Consider the following 16,197-nt stretch of genomic DNA (forward strand, 5'->3'; position numbering starts at 1 on the left):
AACATTCCCCATATTCAGACACCCGTACACAAGGATCTTAGTTTTTGACACCGAAGTGACAAGGTAAGAAAACCATTACCTACTGAAAAACATTCACCGTACAGTTGCTATGGTACCTGGTGTTCACTGTTCCTATGGATCTGTTTATGTGAATATTCCATTCAAGGCCAGATCGGCTGTAGAATGAAAGGGAGGGAAGTAACTCTTGGAGCTCAGAATGTGAACCCCCCCCTTTTTTTTTTTTTACAAAGACGTCATTCCCTGAACAAACAAAAGTGTTGACTTGCAAAGATATTTACTATTTATTCATTTTTCAGCAATAAAATCACACAGCTTATCAATATAAAATATATAGATATTTGAATAAAAAAGTATAATAGCTACGGAAATGTGTTTTTCAGGTTAAATCATATATATATATATATATATCTTGTATATGTATAATTGATATGTAAGATGTACAGGTTAACGTACAGTGTTAATATACTATTCTTGGTAATTAGACTAGGAAATAGATACGACTTGTTGATCGGTTAGTTGGTTACAGAATTTTGTGTCTCTGTGACTATAATTAGCACGAATCTTCCTAATTTCTATATCTGTGATATCATATTGTAATGTGATCCATACCTAGTGTGTATCTAAATATATATATTGATCTCTAAACCCAGATTTAATATAAACCTGGCAATTACGACTGATGAATTCGTTCAGGATAAATTAACAGATTACAGATAAGGTAAAGACCACCAAGTTGTTGGAATGTGAATCCTTTGATTGCCTTGTAACAATATATATCTATTATACTCACTTTTAGATTAGACTATACAAATACACAATACTAAACTGCATTGCATTGCTATCCATTAAAGATTATAACGTAATTAAATACTTGTCCATTGTCTAATTCTTAGAAAATCATAGAAGACTGGAATGTAAGAACTAAAGTGTAGTGTAAAAATTAACGTCTTTTTGTCTGTCCGATAGATCCTGCTACATTCAATGACGTAAATTCACTGTATACTGTCTTCATGATTGTATAATAATGTGCCGTATACCACGTGTCGGGACACGTGCTGTAAGCTGGACTGTGTGGTGGGATAAAGTTCCCGGTCATTAGAGAGTTCAGTTTCTTGACTCCACCATCAAAGATATAGTTTTCTTCGGCTGAGTCAATCCGGGTCTTTTTGAGAGCTCTAAGGGTATCTGTAGAAGATAGACATGTAAGATATTACAATATTGATGAAATATTTAAATCCTTCAGGTTTTGGAAATGGAAGTATTGGAGGACAAACGACGCAATCTGGATGAAGGCTATTGGCGAACTACAATGTATCTGATGACAAAATTTAAAAAAAGACGAAATTGAAAACATATCAATAATCAGAGTATCTGCGTAAGAAGTTTTTGAAAATGGAGTCACGGTGAAACGGTTGAGCATCTTTAACAAAGGGCTGTTTGAACCAACGGATTATGATAGAACTAGCTGTCAATGGTTGACTACAAGGAACAGTACGACACAATGAATAAAACGGAAATGACGTCATGACAGTACCTGGGTTTCTGTGCATGTAATAAATTTGACATTCCTCAAAAGGTGAACCATGGCGATTTTTGTCTCCATCATAGCTAACCGAAGCCCAAGACAAATCCGTGGACCGAATCCGAATGATAAAAATTGAACGCTGTTTTGAGCAGATCTGTCAGCAAATCTGGCGAGAAAAACTCAATTTAAGCATTGGACTCATTTCTGTTGGCATTCATGGGCATATGAATAAGTTTAAACTTTATTTCTTTCTTATTACATAACATAGGTACTTGGGTATACAAAAGAAAAGGATTCAGAAACAAGTGATGAACACTTATATAAATCTGTCTCCTTGATGTGATTCTACTTAACAGCACTGCAAGCATTTATTAATGTTTAAAGAAATAACGTCATATGGATATCGAAAAACAAGAGAAATCATGTTATCAGTTCAGAGTAGAGGGGTAGAGAGAGTAGGGGTTCAAGGAAAGGAGTTAGTAAGTAGACGTATGTCGGATTGATATTCAACCAGCTGGTGACGCGCCGATACTGATACTATATGTATATAAATATTTAATTATCATACAAAAATAATGTAACAATCATTCAAATCTTTTAGTGCGTGAAATGTAATTTTGAAGACTTTGAAATACTATTTCGTTGGTATTTCTCGGTAAGATAGTGTTTCCATAAACTAAAGTATCCAAGGTTATTTGTAAAGGTAAAGTAGCAAAACAGTCTTGTCTAATGTTACTATATTTGGTACAATATAAAAGATAATGTTCGACAGTTTCATTTGATAACCTACAACTACACAACGGAGATTCAACAATTTTTTTCTTAAATAAATGGTCATTTAGGGAACTACATTCCATACGCAATCTAGCATGGTAGATTTGTCCAAGTCTATCCAGCAAAATAATATGTTGGCAGTGAAGTAGCATTGGCACTTAAATACAATTTTAATTTTGAAAGAGAGGGATTATTTTTAATAGCAGCAGGGAGATCATTCCAAAGGTGGATTGTTGAAGGTAAGAAGGACTTTTTATATGTATTTGTTCTGCAGCGAATTGGAAGAAAGTTATTGGCTTCTCTAGTATTGTGACCGTGTATATTGGAGTGTCTCTGAGGAAGTATATCTTGTAAATATGGCGGTGTTTTGCTATGGACCATTTTATGGAGCTGGATAATTTTATGATAGTTTCTTCTAGTTTTAAGTGGATCCCATCCTGTCTCTTTGTAAAGTTTTAAAATGCTGGTAAGTTTGGTTGCACCCGTCACAATGCGTGCTGCTTCTAATTGGATGTTTTCAATGACTTGTTCTTGGGCAATAGACATATTGTCCCAAATAACGTCTCCATATTCCAAAATTGGACGGATGAAAGAAAAATACATTTGTTGGAGGGATGAACGATCAATTTTAAATTTAAAGGCACGCAATAGATTAAGTTTTCTAGAGGATTTACTTATTATATTCTCTATATGGGCAGTCCAGTCACCATATGAATGTTGAAGACAATGTTAATTTGTTTATATTGCTTGCAATATCCCTACGCTGTTGGCAGTTTATCAGTTGATAATACATAACTGAATTTGGTGAGGTTACATCGTAGCAATGCTATACAATGATAAATACAAAAATATCTTGGGTTTCAAAAGTTCACATTCCGAAGCATAATTATCGTGATATATTCTGGAAATTTACAATATCCCGGAACTATTTAGTACTAAAATACTAGAAAAAGAGACAGAACATAAGAAAGTGAGAAAATATTTTAATTAAGCAGGAATATTCTACATTAAAAATTATTTACCCTACCTTTCTGGGTTGAATACTTCCGGTTCCGGGTAAAATCTTGGATCGTGATGTATATTGTAGATTGGAATGACCACTCGGAACCCTTTCCGCAAAGTGACCCCATCGATGACACGGTCTTCCGAGGCTGACCGAGTTAATCTGTTATTGAAAACATATTTATTTCAGTGGAAAGTTAGTTCATTGATTTTGAAATTTGCTAAGCACATATAATGATTAAATAACCTTGGTGCAATTGGTTTTTACTCTAATTTATTTACTTGTTTAATTTATTTGATGTTTATTTTTGTTCGCTAGAGCAATGCGTTACAAGTAGGTAGGGGGAGAGGCTTGTTGGACAGAGATGGAGTCGACAGTTCCGACGACTTCACAAATGTACTGAATTTTAGAAATCGACTCCATGGCTTGATACTGACTCAACATTAGAAAGCAGTCGCAATTTGACAATATACTCGCACATATGGTAATTTTATATACAGTGTTTATTCGAAGTCTGCCTTATCTCCTAAAATATTTTTTATTTCAACACACCTAGACTCTTCTTCGACAAAACGCACACCGGACACCATTTTAAGTCCCGTTCAACAGACTGGATGTTAGTGTTAAGTAGAGTTTATAATTTTAGTGACCACACATAGGTCATCGCTCTATATCTGTCTACCACTTTCTAAACCGTACACATTTACCAGCTCCGCTAAATTTCCGTATCCACACCCATTACGTAGTATGATAATTTAGATGTTTTCCGTAATAAGATTCGCTTCTCTAACAGTTCAGTACCTGACAATTTTATCTAAGTAGAAAAGGTACAATTATGTACAAGCTGCAACAATTCTCTATAATTTTCAGATATGTATCACGTGACCTGTTCACCGGAGGGTACTTCCGGAGGACTTCGTACAACACCTGGTCCATATATGTCAGCTGGCGGATATTTTCGTAAACTGGCTCTTCCTGTAGTGAATACACAACATCGTAAATATATTTACAATTACATTCATGAGTATTCGACACAAAAAATACTCAAACTCAGGAATAAACACAACTGACCCCACTTTATGATTAAATACATTAATATTCAGTATTTTCTAATTTACTATGGAATTTCTGTTGTACAACGTGTATATATTAATTTAACAATAAAAAGGACTGTTATAAATTTGTTATGAACCGAATTTATTTTAGTATTTTGCGATACTCACATCCCCTATAGTATCTTGTATTTCTTGGAGCATGCGCTCATGTATATCCGGATTCACTGCTAGTTCATAGGCAGAATATTGTAACAATGATGCTGTAGTTTCGTAGCCAGCGACAAAAAATAAAACTGACGATGCTATTATCTCATCCGTTGATAATTCTACAAATATATAAATATTACATATGTTATAAGTCAGGCAGTGCCTGGAATGGGCGAGGTTTACATGTCACAATGGCATTCTCAGTTCAAAGCATCAAGAAAGTAAAACAATATATTTTTATTAGTTCTTTAAGAAATGAAGTACATTCGGCGCGCTACAGCGAGTGATCGGTCGCGCAATTATCATGACGTTGACGTTTTGTGTGTTTGTATATATTTTCTGATGCAATGTTATTGGTTGGCGAGAACTTGAAGGAATAAAGAAATTTTGATTCATGCTAATTTCATTTGTGCATAACATATCTTTATGTTTGGAAATAATTAAAAGTCAGGCAAGCGAAAAAACTGTCAGTACTTTTTTGATTAACACTAAATTAGTTACGAGTGAAAAGCGCCTATGGTCCATGTCTTCCACTTCCGGAAGAATTTTTCTCGGATGGATCACGTCCTGGACGTGAATGAAACGTGACCTTATATATCTGACCGAAATAGAGCTTCGCACTTATAAACTGATAAAAACATTTGAGAAAATGAGAAAAAAAAAAAAAAAAAAAAAATACTGAATTTGGACATTTATTCAATTGTTTTGATTTCATAGACATTTCATATCATTCTCACGTTTAGCAAGACACAATAGTTTTAAAATTCAGTCGGTAGTTTCTATAATGGAAATGCTAATGTAATTTAAGGACAATAGTAAGATACTTTCTGATTGTTCGGTGTATTTAACCAAGATAAAAATAAAACAAGTTTCTTACTTTTGTTCACAGAAATCAAGTCGCTATTTTCGGCGGTATTTTCCAATTCAGCATTCATCATAAGCTGTAGGAAGTCTCTTCTTATCTTGAAATGAAAAAAAAAATAAAGATAAAAAAGACTAGAAAATATCGAAACGAAAGAAGGAAAAAAGGAAAACATAAAATATATAGATAAAGTTCTAACGTATATCAATATACCGACACTTGCTTCATGGGGACGGTTATGGATACTCAAGAATCTCACCCTTGAGGTTGGGGCTTCTGCGTGTATGATTAACAACACTTGAATCACAATGTATCTGTTTTATCGCGTGACTTAAACATGTTCTTTCCTATTGCCTTCGGAAAGGTGATTGTGACGTCATATATAACTTCCGTGATGTTTCACTATTGACATTTTTGTTGCTGCAAGGAGACCTTATTTCATCAAACATATCTTTATCTCAATTACGAGGACCTTTTCCGGTACAATAAATTTTAATTGGGCCCAGGACATTGTTCTTAATGCATATTGATATTCAAGTGAGTTTCAATTCTGATAGGTTTGTAATGTGTGCCAAGCTTGTACAACATATCACTTTCTGAGGCTCGAGATCAAAATATGTTTTGTTCAAAACAAACCGTTCATTCGATATATTTGATTTTGCATCTGATAAAACCTTGATTCAGCAAATTATCCTGATTTTACCTATCACAAAACATTGATTCAATAAATTAATTTGATTTACCTATCACAAAACATTGATTCAATAAATTAATTTGATTTTACCTATCACAAAACATTGATTCAATAAATTAATCTGATTTACCTATCACAAAACATTGATTCAATAAATTAATTTGATTTTACCTATCACAAAACATTGATTCAATAAATTAATTTGATTTTACCGATCACAAAAGCTTGATTCAATAAATTAATCTGATTTACCTATCACAAAACATTGATTCAATAAATTAATTTGATTTTACCTATCACAAAACATTGATTCAATAAATTAATCTGATTTTACCGATCACAAAAGCCTGATTTGACCAATTTAATCATAGTTATACCACTGTTGAACAGACATACGTTCGGGTTTTGTCGCCGATCTTGTACCATCATATTAACAGTCCTGACGAAGAAATCCACAACATTACCGGAGAAAAATCCCATTTGTAACCAACTAAATAAGTGTCTCAGCGGAGGGAATAAAGCTGTCAAACAATGAAACGAATGACACATTAACTAAACATTTCGGTCTTTAATCCAGTCACATGTATACAAAACACTTGGATTGTTTTTACACAAAACGCCTTAAGTTATATCATCAGTACTAGTCGTTTACACTATTGCCTTTGTAGAATATTGAGAGACAATTCAACAAAATTAGAATTTATCATCGTAAAACACATCGTGGATACTCCAGGGGTTACAACCACTTTCGCGCTCTGCATCCCTGGAACATATCATAACAAAATTGAAGGCACAAGCGAAGTAATTTGATTGGTTCGACCGGGAGAAAAAAAATTGACCAATCAGAGTTTGATACGCTCCTTTTGAAGATTATAAAGGAGCGACACACAACTTCAAAACTACCACAATATACCGTTATGCGACCTTGAGATTCGTTTGATGTACATCAAATATTCAAACTAGTCTTTTCATTTTGTCCACAAGGTTTCGCACATGACACCTTCAATTTTGCCATGACACGTTCCATTGGCGCAGAGAGCGTAAGTGATCGTAACCCCTGGAGTATCGAGGAAGTGTAAAAGATAGTCTGCCTACAATTCTAGCAACTTACTGGCTAATGAAATGATATAGAGAAAACTTTTCCTGGGGACAAAAAGTCCTCTGGCGTTCTTGACGAACGGGTCATCCTTGTTTGTTTGCGAGTCCACATCGAGGCTAAAGGCAGTAGCGGATATGACGTCCATTGTGAAGGCTCCAAAATATCTGGAAATGTTACATTTTACAAAAATTCATACAAGGAAGGACAAGTCCAGCTAGATAGATTGGTAGACTTGTCTACAATGATATAGCCGCATTGACGCTATAAAAGGGGGTGGGTGGGAGGGGGTGTTGGTCAGGCGATTCGGGAATCGAGATATGGAGGTTCTCAAAGAACTTCACTGGAAAAGGTCATTTTGATGTATATTGTAAAAACAAGCGGGTTCAAAATTTTCTAAAGATGTTCGATATTTGATATTCCTATACAAATCAGTATGTCCGACTTCTAGTAGTATCCTGACAAAATAAGTTAAATCCATACGGGACAATAGCGATCGTGATATAGAAATTTTATTGGATTTAAACACTCGAAAGTTAACAGTGTAAAGTGAACGATATTTTGTTTTGTTGTAGAATGGGAAAACTACTTCAGCATGGTGCAAAAGCGGAAGTGCATGTATTATATATAGAATGTCAACGAATACTCGAATATTCGTTCAGTAGGGCGGTATTTTAATAGAAAAATAATATTCAAATATTTGTTTTCACAATAGTATGATGTCAACGTTTGGAAGATGCCACGATTAATGTTTACTGTCGGCGAATCGTCCGATGTATTGTATAAAATTATCAAGGTATTTTGTGTATGTGTCTGATATCGCCCTCTTAATTAAGTACAGTATCCTATCGCAATCAGAACATACTATCATGGCAAATTCGCACTACCCACCACCCTAAGCTGGACCTGGCTTAAACCTGGTGTTAATACCATAGCTGGCATGTTATGGAATTGCCTTTAAAACTTTTACCGCAGCACGAAATGAGAGCTTCCGAATGAATGGATATAAAAAAATGATCGACCGACAAAATTTAAACGGAAATAAAAATCTACTTAAGTCTTACACATTACAAATAAATTTAAGAAGAAAAGTCCCAATTTGGAACGAAACATTTTCACTGCCTCGTCTCCTTACTGCATTCCAATGTAAAAATTTGATATTTGTACGAATCTGATAACTAATATTTGAATATTTATGAAACATAATAAGCTGTTTGACAAAATATATGCCCTATCTGCATCAAATTACGCTGTTGTTTAGGCAATGCCGATTTCCTATAAGTATCAGTGTAACAGCACAATCACACATCAGCTGTGTTATGTCCCAAACGTATTCTATCTCTGACCTGGCGGAGCTGTGGATTGATTGATTTCTTCAATTGTTTCGATTGTGACGTCATTGCTTCATGGTGCCATATACATTGTGACGTCACCACAGTGAGATAATTTGCGTTAGATTATGTATTATAAGTATAATAAGAATAATTATAAAAGTTTTAAAGTTTTGTGGTAAACAATTTTTTTCGTGGGTTTCCATTATTTTTTTAAGACTGATGAAATAATACAGAAATTTTCCAGATGCTAGGTAAAATAAAAATGTCTCCATAATTACTCTTTTGGGTCGATGACTTTCTTGGCATTTGCTGCTTCCTTCAGTTTCGCCGCGAGCATTTTGGAACAACGATTTATATCTTCATTCATCTGGGTGAAAAAAAAAACAGACATAATTTTATTTCTCTGCCGTTGATGAGATCGCTTGCTAAGGTGTGTATAATTTTTATCATTATGAAGTATCACGGATATCAACAATGTAAGGACAGTTTATTTAAATAACAATTCTGATAAACTCAATAATGTCAGTCACTTAAAAAAAACGGTTTTAGCCCTAAAGAAGCTGTTGTCGATAAGTTGACTTCTTGGGAAAGCCGATGTTATTTTGATAATTTTAGGTATCACAGAAAAACGGCATGGTTTTAGTATGGTGAACCGTTTGCTGTTTTTCAGTAAATAATTTATTTGAAAACGAGATTCCCATTGATATTGAAACAAAACAAAAACAAAATACCCACCAACTTCATCTTGCCGGTACTGAAAGTAGGACTAAGAATAGCGCGGATTCGTTTCCAGGCCTTTCCTTCTGCAGCAAACACATGCTTACTCATTACAGGGTGTCCGCTGATGTTGGGCTAGAAATCAAGAATTATCACTTTGGTTTGAATTTCCCTACCGATAACCTACATGGCGGTTACATAAATTAAAACTGACTCAAGATTCCAAACGATATCAAATTCAGTACAACAGAGAGAGCTTAAAGGAACCGGTAATAACGGAAAACGCCGAGCTCTATACCTAAAAAAGGATCGTCATCCTTAGCTGCTTCATGAAAACTCCGAGAGAGAAATATATTTAGGGATTGAAGTAAATCTAAAATATGGAGGATATATATTTTAACATAATCATACAACAAAGTATCTTTCAAACCCATTTCCCGAAATAAATTTACAACCCAACACGTGAACGGAACGGGAGGGATATGCCACGCATATACATGTACTAAAATTAACACGTCATAGTTATACAAGAATTAAGAAATAGTTTTGTCAACCCATATCCATCTCTCCTTTTTACTTTAAGATGTCTTGATTTGATAGAAAGACGGGTAATCCACTCATTGTTGGGTAGTTGACTCATATTATTTTCATCAAATACACGGAATCGAGCCCCGTTCTAAAACATTAAGATTTCCACTATGCACTCCTACTTATAATAAGCATAAACACACATCTCCAGCATCAGACATAAGTAAGAGGATATACATACGCCTCTGTCCGTGAAGTGGGAGAAATCCTTCACCAACACCTCCTTTAAGAGTGCAGGATCTTTGACAACAACGTTAACCTGCTGACCGCTCACCCAGCTGATAAATTAACACAGTACAGCTATTACCTTCCTTGGAATATATATAACTTTCTTAATTAAAATTTAATTTTCGAGAAAAAGGTATCGAGAAAAATATATGTGAATTCCGTAGGTTCTTTTGAGCTCTTGATTCGTATGGATATTTTCTTCTGTGAATAAAATCCAGAAATAGTCATTTAGATGTCTTGTTTCCACTGGGGGCGTATGATAAAAATATAAAATGATAAAAAAAAGGCTCGTCTGATGGCAATAGCAAGATTATATACATCATAATAACAACAGCATGTCGTGGATTTCCAGAATTTTTCCACTTTCGCGGATGTGACTAAGCGAGGAGACGTAATTCAGCTAAAGGCAAATGGGGTACCACAACGGTTGTATCTCGGACTGACATTGAGTGCGCTGCACATACAAAGACCATAACATTCTTTATTTATTTCTCAGATAAATAAGTATATAAATAAATACGAATCACCAGCGGTAACTGTACGTACCCGAATACGTCGCCATATTGTTTCATCCAACCATCTTCCGACTCCATTATGCCCTAAACATAACCAAGACACCAACCTTTAATACAATATATGTCTATTCTTCATTAACTCCATTATATAACATCCTTCATTCATTATCTAATGTGTTATAAGTACGAGTCACTACCTGACTCCAATAACCTATTCCTCTCAACCTCCCCATGATTCATTCATCATCTTCTCCTTCTCTTTCATATCTATCTTATCCCACAACCACTCCCTCCTCTTCATCACCCTCTTTCCCCTTCTCCCACTTCATCAGTATCTGTCTCTGCCACCCACTTCCTCTCCTCCCTCCCTCCTTCCTTCTACCTGCCTCTTTTACACTCTTTCCTCTCCCCATCTTCATCACAACCAGACTCTATCACCCTCTTCACCTTCTCCTTACCCCTTTTTCCCTGTCTCTATTATTCTCTTTCCCCTTCTCTCTCTTCATAATTATCTGTCTTTATTCCCCTTTTCCTTCCTCCTACTCCATCTCTACTTAACTTCATTACCCTTTCCCCTCCCTCCCTCTCCATCACTACTTAACTCCATTACTCTCTCCCCTTCCTCCCTCTCCATCACTACTTAACTCCATTACTCTCTCCCCTTCCTCCCTCTCCATCACTACTTAACTCCATTACCCTCTCCCCTTCCTCCCTCTCCATCTCTACTTAACTCCATTACCCTTTCCCCTCCCTCCCTCTCCATCACTACTTAACTCCATTACCCTCTCCCCTTCCTCCCTCTCCATCACTACTTAACTCCATTACCCTTTCCCCTCCCTCCCTCTCCATCACTACTTAACTCCATTACTCTCTCCCCTTCCTCCCTCTCCATCTCTACTTAACTCCATTACCCTCTCCCCTCCCTCCCTTCCTCCGTCTCCATCACTACCTCAATCCATTATCCTCTTCCTCATCCCCAGGCTTATAAAACAAAGAAAATCCGAGGACGGTACTCAAATTTAACAAAATACTCACGTTCATCCTCACATGAATTCAAAATTCATTTGAATACTCACGTTCCTAATCACGTGCGGGATACTCCCTAGGATGGGTAGTCCCCGGGGCCCGGGCAACCCCTCCTTTCTCATTCGTCGAAACCACCAGCTGTTGTATCTAACATAACGGGAAAATATTTGAGTTGTCAACGAACTCTAACTTAATCTATAGGAAAGGAAAATAACAATCAAACTTCGTAACTCTTTTTACCTCAAATAATAACCGAACAGCTGAGCTAATATCTTTTCTTTCATCGAACAGTCGCCTTTGAATATACGTTCTATATACTGACAATTATTATTTTTCGGGACACCTCATTTTCATGTCTGACACTTACGCAATGGATGATTTGTAAATTTCATCATTACATAATCTATCGTTCGCAAATCGTATATACATCATACGCCCATCGTGCAACATTGTCCGATCTATGCATCCAGGAAGTTTGTATTACCGTGAAATACATATCGATGCATAAGGATGTTAACATGTGTTGGAATCTACCATACTCAGCTGTGTATAGCTGTATCATGTATAGCTGTGTATAGTTGAGTATATCTGCTTCGATTGGGCTATCCCAAGGTTATATGATAACGCTTTATATGTTGAAACGTGCACCGTGAAAACATTTAATCTAAGATGTAGTTGGTGGGCATGGCACGGGCATTAGTGTAACAAATATAGCTTGGCTTAGCTTCTTATCTATTGTATTAAAATAAATTGAACTTCCGCTATCCTCTTTCTCTATTTCAAAATTTAAGCCCCCCCCCCCCCCCCCCCCCCCCCCCCCCCCCCAAAAAAAAAAAAAAAAAAACTAAACTGACATGTGTACACATTATAACCGGTTTGCTAAATAGTAGTCCTATTATCGAAAGGATTTTGAACAAGATGTCGATTTTGTTGTGTTTTATTACCACTGCTGTTTCTCTACAGGACAGAAATTTTAAACGCCATTACAATGCAACAACCATTTCACTACTTAATTATGATAAGAAATAAACAAAGACTGTTTTATCTTATTAAAGTGTAGATAAACATAATTATTTTCTGGAGAGATCTGGCCATTTTTCCTGGTTTTAGTAAGTCCCTAGAATCTTGTTGCTGCATGTTATTTGCAATACTTACATATAGATGAGTGCGAGAACGCCACTCCCCAGAGCCACAGTGATTCCCCATCCCCCGAGAGCATCGTGTTCCTCCATTGTGTAACAAATCAAGAATTCACACTCTGGTTCATAATCTAGAGCGTCACGTATGTAAATACATCAGCAGTTGAAGGCTGCTGTTTGCTTCCCATTAGACGGACTGATCAGTGTGACTGATTAGATCATGTGATACATAAGCAGTCGGCATATATGATTTGCAGAATTTATTCCTACGTCAATTCTAATGTCATTTCGTATATTTCAGTTCATATGAATGTCGGTTAATGTACATAGTCTTGTTCATACTAGCGTTTTATACAGACTACTTCTAGAAATGAAGCAAGGAAGTACACACAGGTTAAAAGAATGTCACATAAGTGAAATAAGACAAAAAGCTAGAGAAGTTTAATTATCTTAAGGTAAAACGAATTTTGTTTATGTGAAATAAATTCAATACACATTTTACCTTAAGAGGGAAAAGTATCAAATGTTAAAACGGTTGGTCATAAGTATGAGGTTTAATAATTCGAAAGTCATGAGACGGACCTCATAATTCTCAGTTTAGCTGCATAAAATGAAATAAAATGACAAGTTTATCAATTCGTGTATCGAATATAAACATATTTCCGTGAAGTGCTCTAGGCTCTATATCTAATGTTTCAAATATGTAGTTTAAACTCATTATCATTTCGTGACGTCACAGTTCACCGGTATATGATTCATGGCGATTATTCTGTAGGTGTTGAAGTCACGAGCTGTTTGATAAAAACTTTAAATAAACATACCAAGAGTTGGGCGAATGATGTACATATATAATTTAAGTATATACATATTTAATACATGTAGACAAACGCCTGGTCATATCCAGTTTCGTGACCCTAAATAAACACAAGAAGTCAGTCACAACAATATATATTAACGTTTGGATCTTTAGACATCTTAAGGATAACAGCTCAGTGTCTTTTTAGACACGTATATCGACAAAAAATATTGATTCGATTATTTTTTTTTGTTTCCGATTGTTTTAGAAATGAAATCATAAAGTCCTTTTCGAAATCCGCTGTACTACTTCGCGGTCGTACAGGTGTGCCTGAAAGGACAGTGTTTTTCTGATATGCCGAACCTCACTATAAATGAAGATTATACTGCTAAAATCACGAAATATTAAACTTACCAATTTATTGTTTCATTCAGTAAGAGTGTATGACCTGACTTCATTGATTGAAAATATTCTGCAAAAATGACTAAACTGTTGACAGGTATTTTGACAAGAAACAACAAAACGTAAATAAATGCAATTAGTTTTAATTAGATATCTTCATACAACAGTAAATACATTAAAACACAACAGTATCTAAATCCTCGCTGTTATGACAAACAATATACAATAGTCAATGACCGACTGGGATGCCTTTAACGGTGAGGTTTTCTGCTCTACGACCACACATAGAATTCCCTTCTTACTTTTTTTGTCCGTAATGTAACATATGGTCAGTGGTCTCATAAATAGGATGAAATTCAGTGTTAGCTTGAGATACCATACGGACTGTGTTTAACTGGCTTGAACAAAAATGCCTAAACATAAAGCAGTTTTTAAGCCAAGGTATGACCGAATTTCCTCTGGCTTCTACATCACGTGTTAGACATGTTGTTACCAAACAATTTGTCAATCAAACCAGTTAGCGTGTGGTGTAGAAGCCAGAGGTTCTCTGGTTATAGAGAGCTGTAATTTATGATGGTCACTACGTAAAGATTCAATGCATAAGATAATTATACAGTAAGGAATACAAATATCCATATATCTATAAAATGGAACATACAAAATAACCGATGACAATATCAAATAGAATCTTAGAAATAAAATATGTATCATTGTAATATAAAGATTGTCCACATCACAATTGTTCTAAGGCAGAATGTAAGATGTGAAACAGGCAAAAATTGCTACATAATGTACAGGTGGAATACATGTAATGGTGATGTAGTAGCTGCGGAACACACCTATCGTGATTTGTAGCTGGCTGCTACATCACTGAACACCATGCGGGAGATCCAACATGTAATATCAAAAGTAACTGTGGTCATGTGTTTTGTTCATGGACTTCAGCAAGGTCTTTGGTCCTGAGAAACACAAATTGTTTACGTTAAATTAGGAATCGAACCATACACCTCGGATCTTCGAAAAGTGCGATACTCTTCTAACTGCGCAATCACGACCCCCTGCCCAACCCCGGACAAATATGAAGTTAAATTGGTAAAAATGTAAACAAATATGACAATACTTACACGTAATATATTTAATAAATACAAAAATAAGTAAATACTTTAAAAAAAAAAAAAAACATTTATCATCAAACTGGCACTTTGAAAAAGTGACAGAAAATTAATACAAAGTTATAACAATATTGGAAATAGGGTTTTAATAAATAAATAAATCAATTGATTTGGATGATTCCGGAATGTATACAAATACAATAAGATTTATATTGATAATCATTATATAATACCTTAGCGTAACGCACTCGCCATTCACCTAGACGACAGCAGCTCCATTTTTGAGTCAGATCGATAGGTATATGGAGTTCGCGGGAGCGACGGCGTTGGACCGATGGGGCCCGACCAGAAACAGTATTGGGTGGAAAGGGCCTGTTTACCCAGGGATGTTACAGTAGGACCATTCATACAATTATCCACACTTGTTTATGACTCTTCAAACAAACCCGTTGCTGAAGAACGATGTAGTGGAAGAGAATAGTAACATGAGGAGGAGTTCGACCTGCAGCGGGGACAGAAATAGATATTTGATCTCTTGATATATCTGTTGTAACATCCTTTTGTGCCGCCGTAGTAAAAGGAAAATGTTGAATTTATAATTGATTTAAAAAAATTTTCATTTTTCCCCAAGGTGCATTGCGGTACCTTACAGATGTTGGGAACCGCAATGCACTCTTTGAAAGATTGTAAAATCGATTCTTATATTTATAGATAAAACATTCAACAAAACTTGATTTCCCAGCCATGTAAGATCACATTTGTTTGGAGAGTTATCCACTAAAATCAACCACATGCCAGCTTGTCAATTGAATTCTGGAACCCGGAACAACCATCTCTGCCTCGACCTGCAGGGCAAGGGCGCATCCGTAATCTCAGAAGTACAGATACAATCACAAAAAAATAACCAACTTCAGTAACTGAAATACATTACAATATTTACATTGAAATTGATTAAAAATATCATTGTAAGTAGTAAATACAATTGTAACAAGGCTTAACATTCATTAAGAAAAATATCAGATATAGTTCGGTTTGTATACATAGTTGTAGCAAAAATAAAGACATCAATCACATAATCCTTATCCTTGAGACTCTTGTAAAAT

The 16,197-nt window shown here is 35.5% G+C and overlaps 1 protein-coding gene across 1 annotated transcript; it reads right to left on the minus strand.

The window, feature by feature from the left end:
- Nucleotides 1-397: 397 nt before the first annotated feature.
- Nucleotides 398-12,877, minus strand: LOC132555841 (cytochrome P450 3A9-like). The gene is made up of 14 exons (XM_060220201.1): nucleotides 12,801-12,877; nucleotides 11,696-11,792; nucleotides 10,651-10,703; nucleotides 10,058-10,154; nucleotides 9,307-9,423; nucleotides 8,850-8,938; nucleotides 7,253-7,404; nucleotides 6,538-6,662; nucleotides 5,463-5,547; nucleotides 4,547-4,704; nucleotides 4,210-4,298; nucleotides 3,348-3,485; nucleotides 1,556-1,712; nucleotides 398-1,206 (listed from the first exon to the last, which is right to left on the minus strand). The coding sequence occupies exons 1-14, from the start codon at nucleotides 12,875-12,877 to the stop codon at nucleotides 1,126-1,128; spliced, it is 1,515 nt and encodes a 504-aa protein (XP_060076184.1). The 3' UTR covers nucleotides 398-1,125.
- Between the last annotated feature and the right edge of the window lie 3,320 nt (nucleotides 12,878-16,197).

The sequence above is a fragment of the Ylistrum balloti genome, unplaced genomic scaffold (genome assembly GCF_031769215.1).
Source record: "Ylistrum balloti isolate Yb309-2 unplaced genomic scaffold, AGI_CSIRO_Ybal_v1 Utg370520, whole genome shotgun sequence".
Classification (NCBI taxonomy): domain Eukaryota; kingdom Metazoa; phylum Mollusca; class Bivalvia; order Pectinida; family Pectinidae; genus Ylistrum; species Ylistrum balloti.

Coding starts and splice junctions, on each gene's coding strand:
- LOC132555841 (XM_060220201.1), bottom strand. CDS start 12,877: ATGGAGGAACACGATGCTCTCGGGGGATGGGGAATCACTGTGGCTCTG. Junction 11,793..12,800: donor GTTCTCGCACTCATCTATAT/GTAAGTATTGCA, acceptor CCGTTATGTTAG/ATACAACAGCTGGTGGTTTC. Junction 4,299..4,546: donor TACAAGATACTATAGGGGAT/GTGAGTATCGCA, acceptor TATTCACTACAG/GAAGAGCCAGTTTACGAAAA.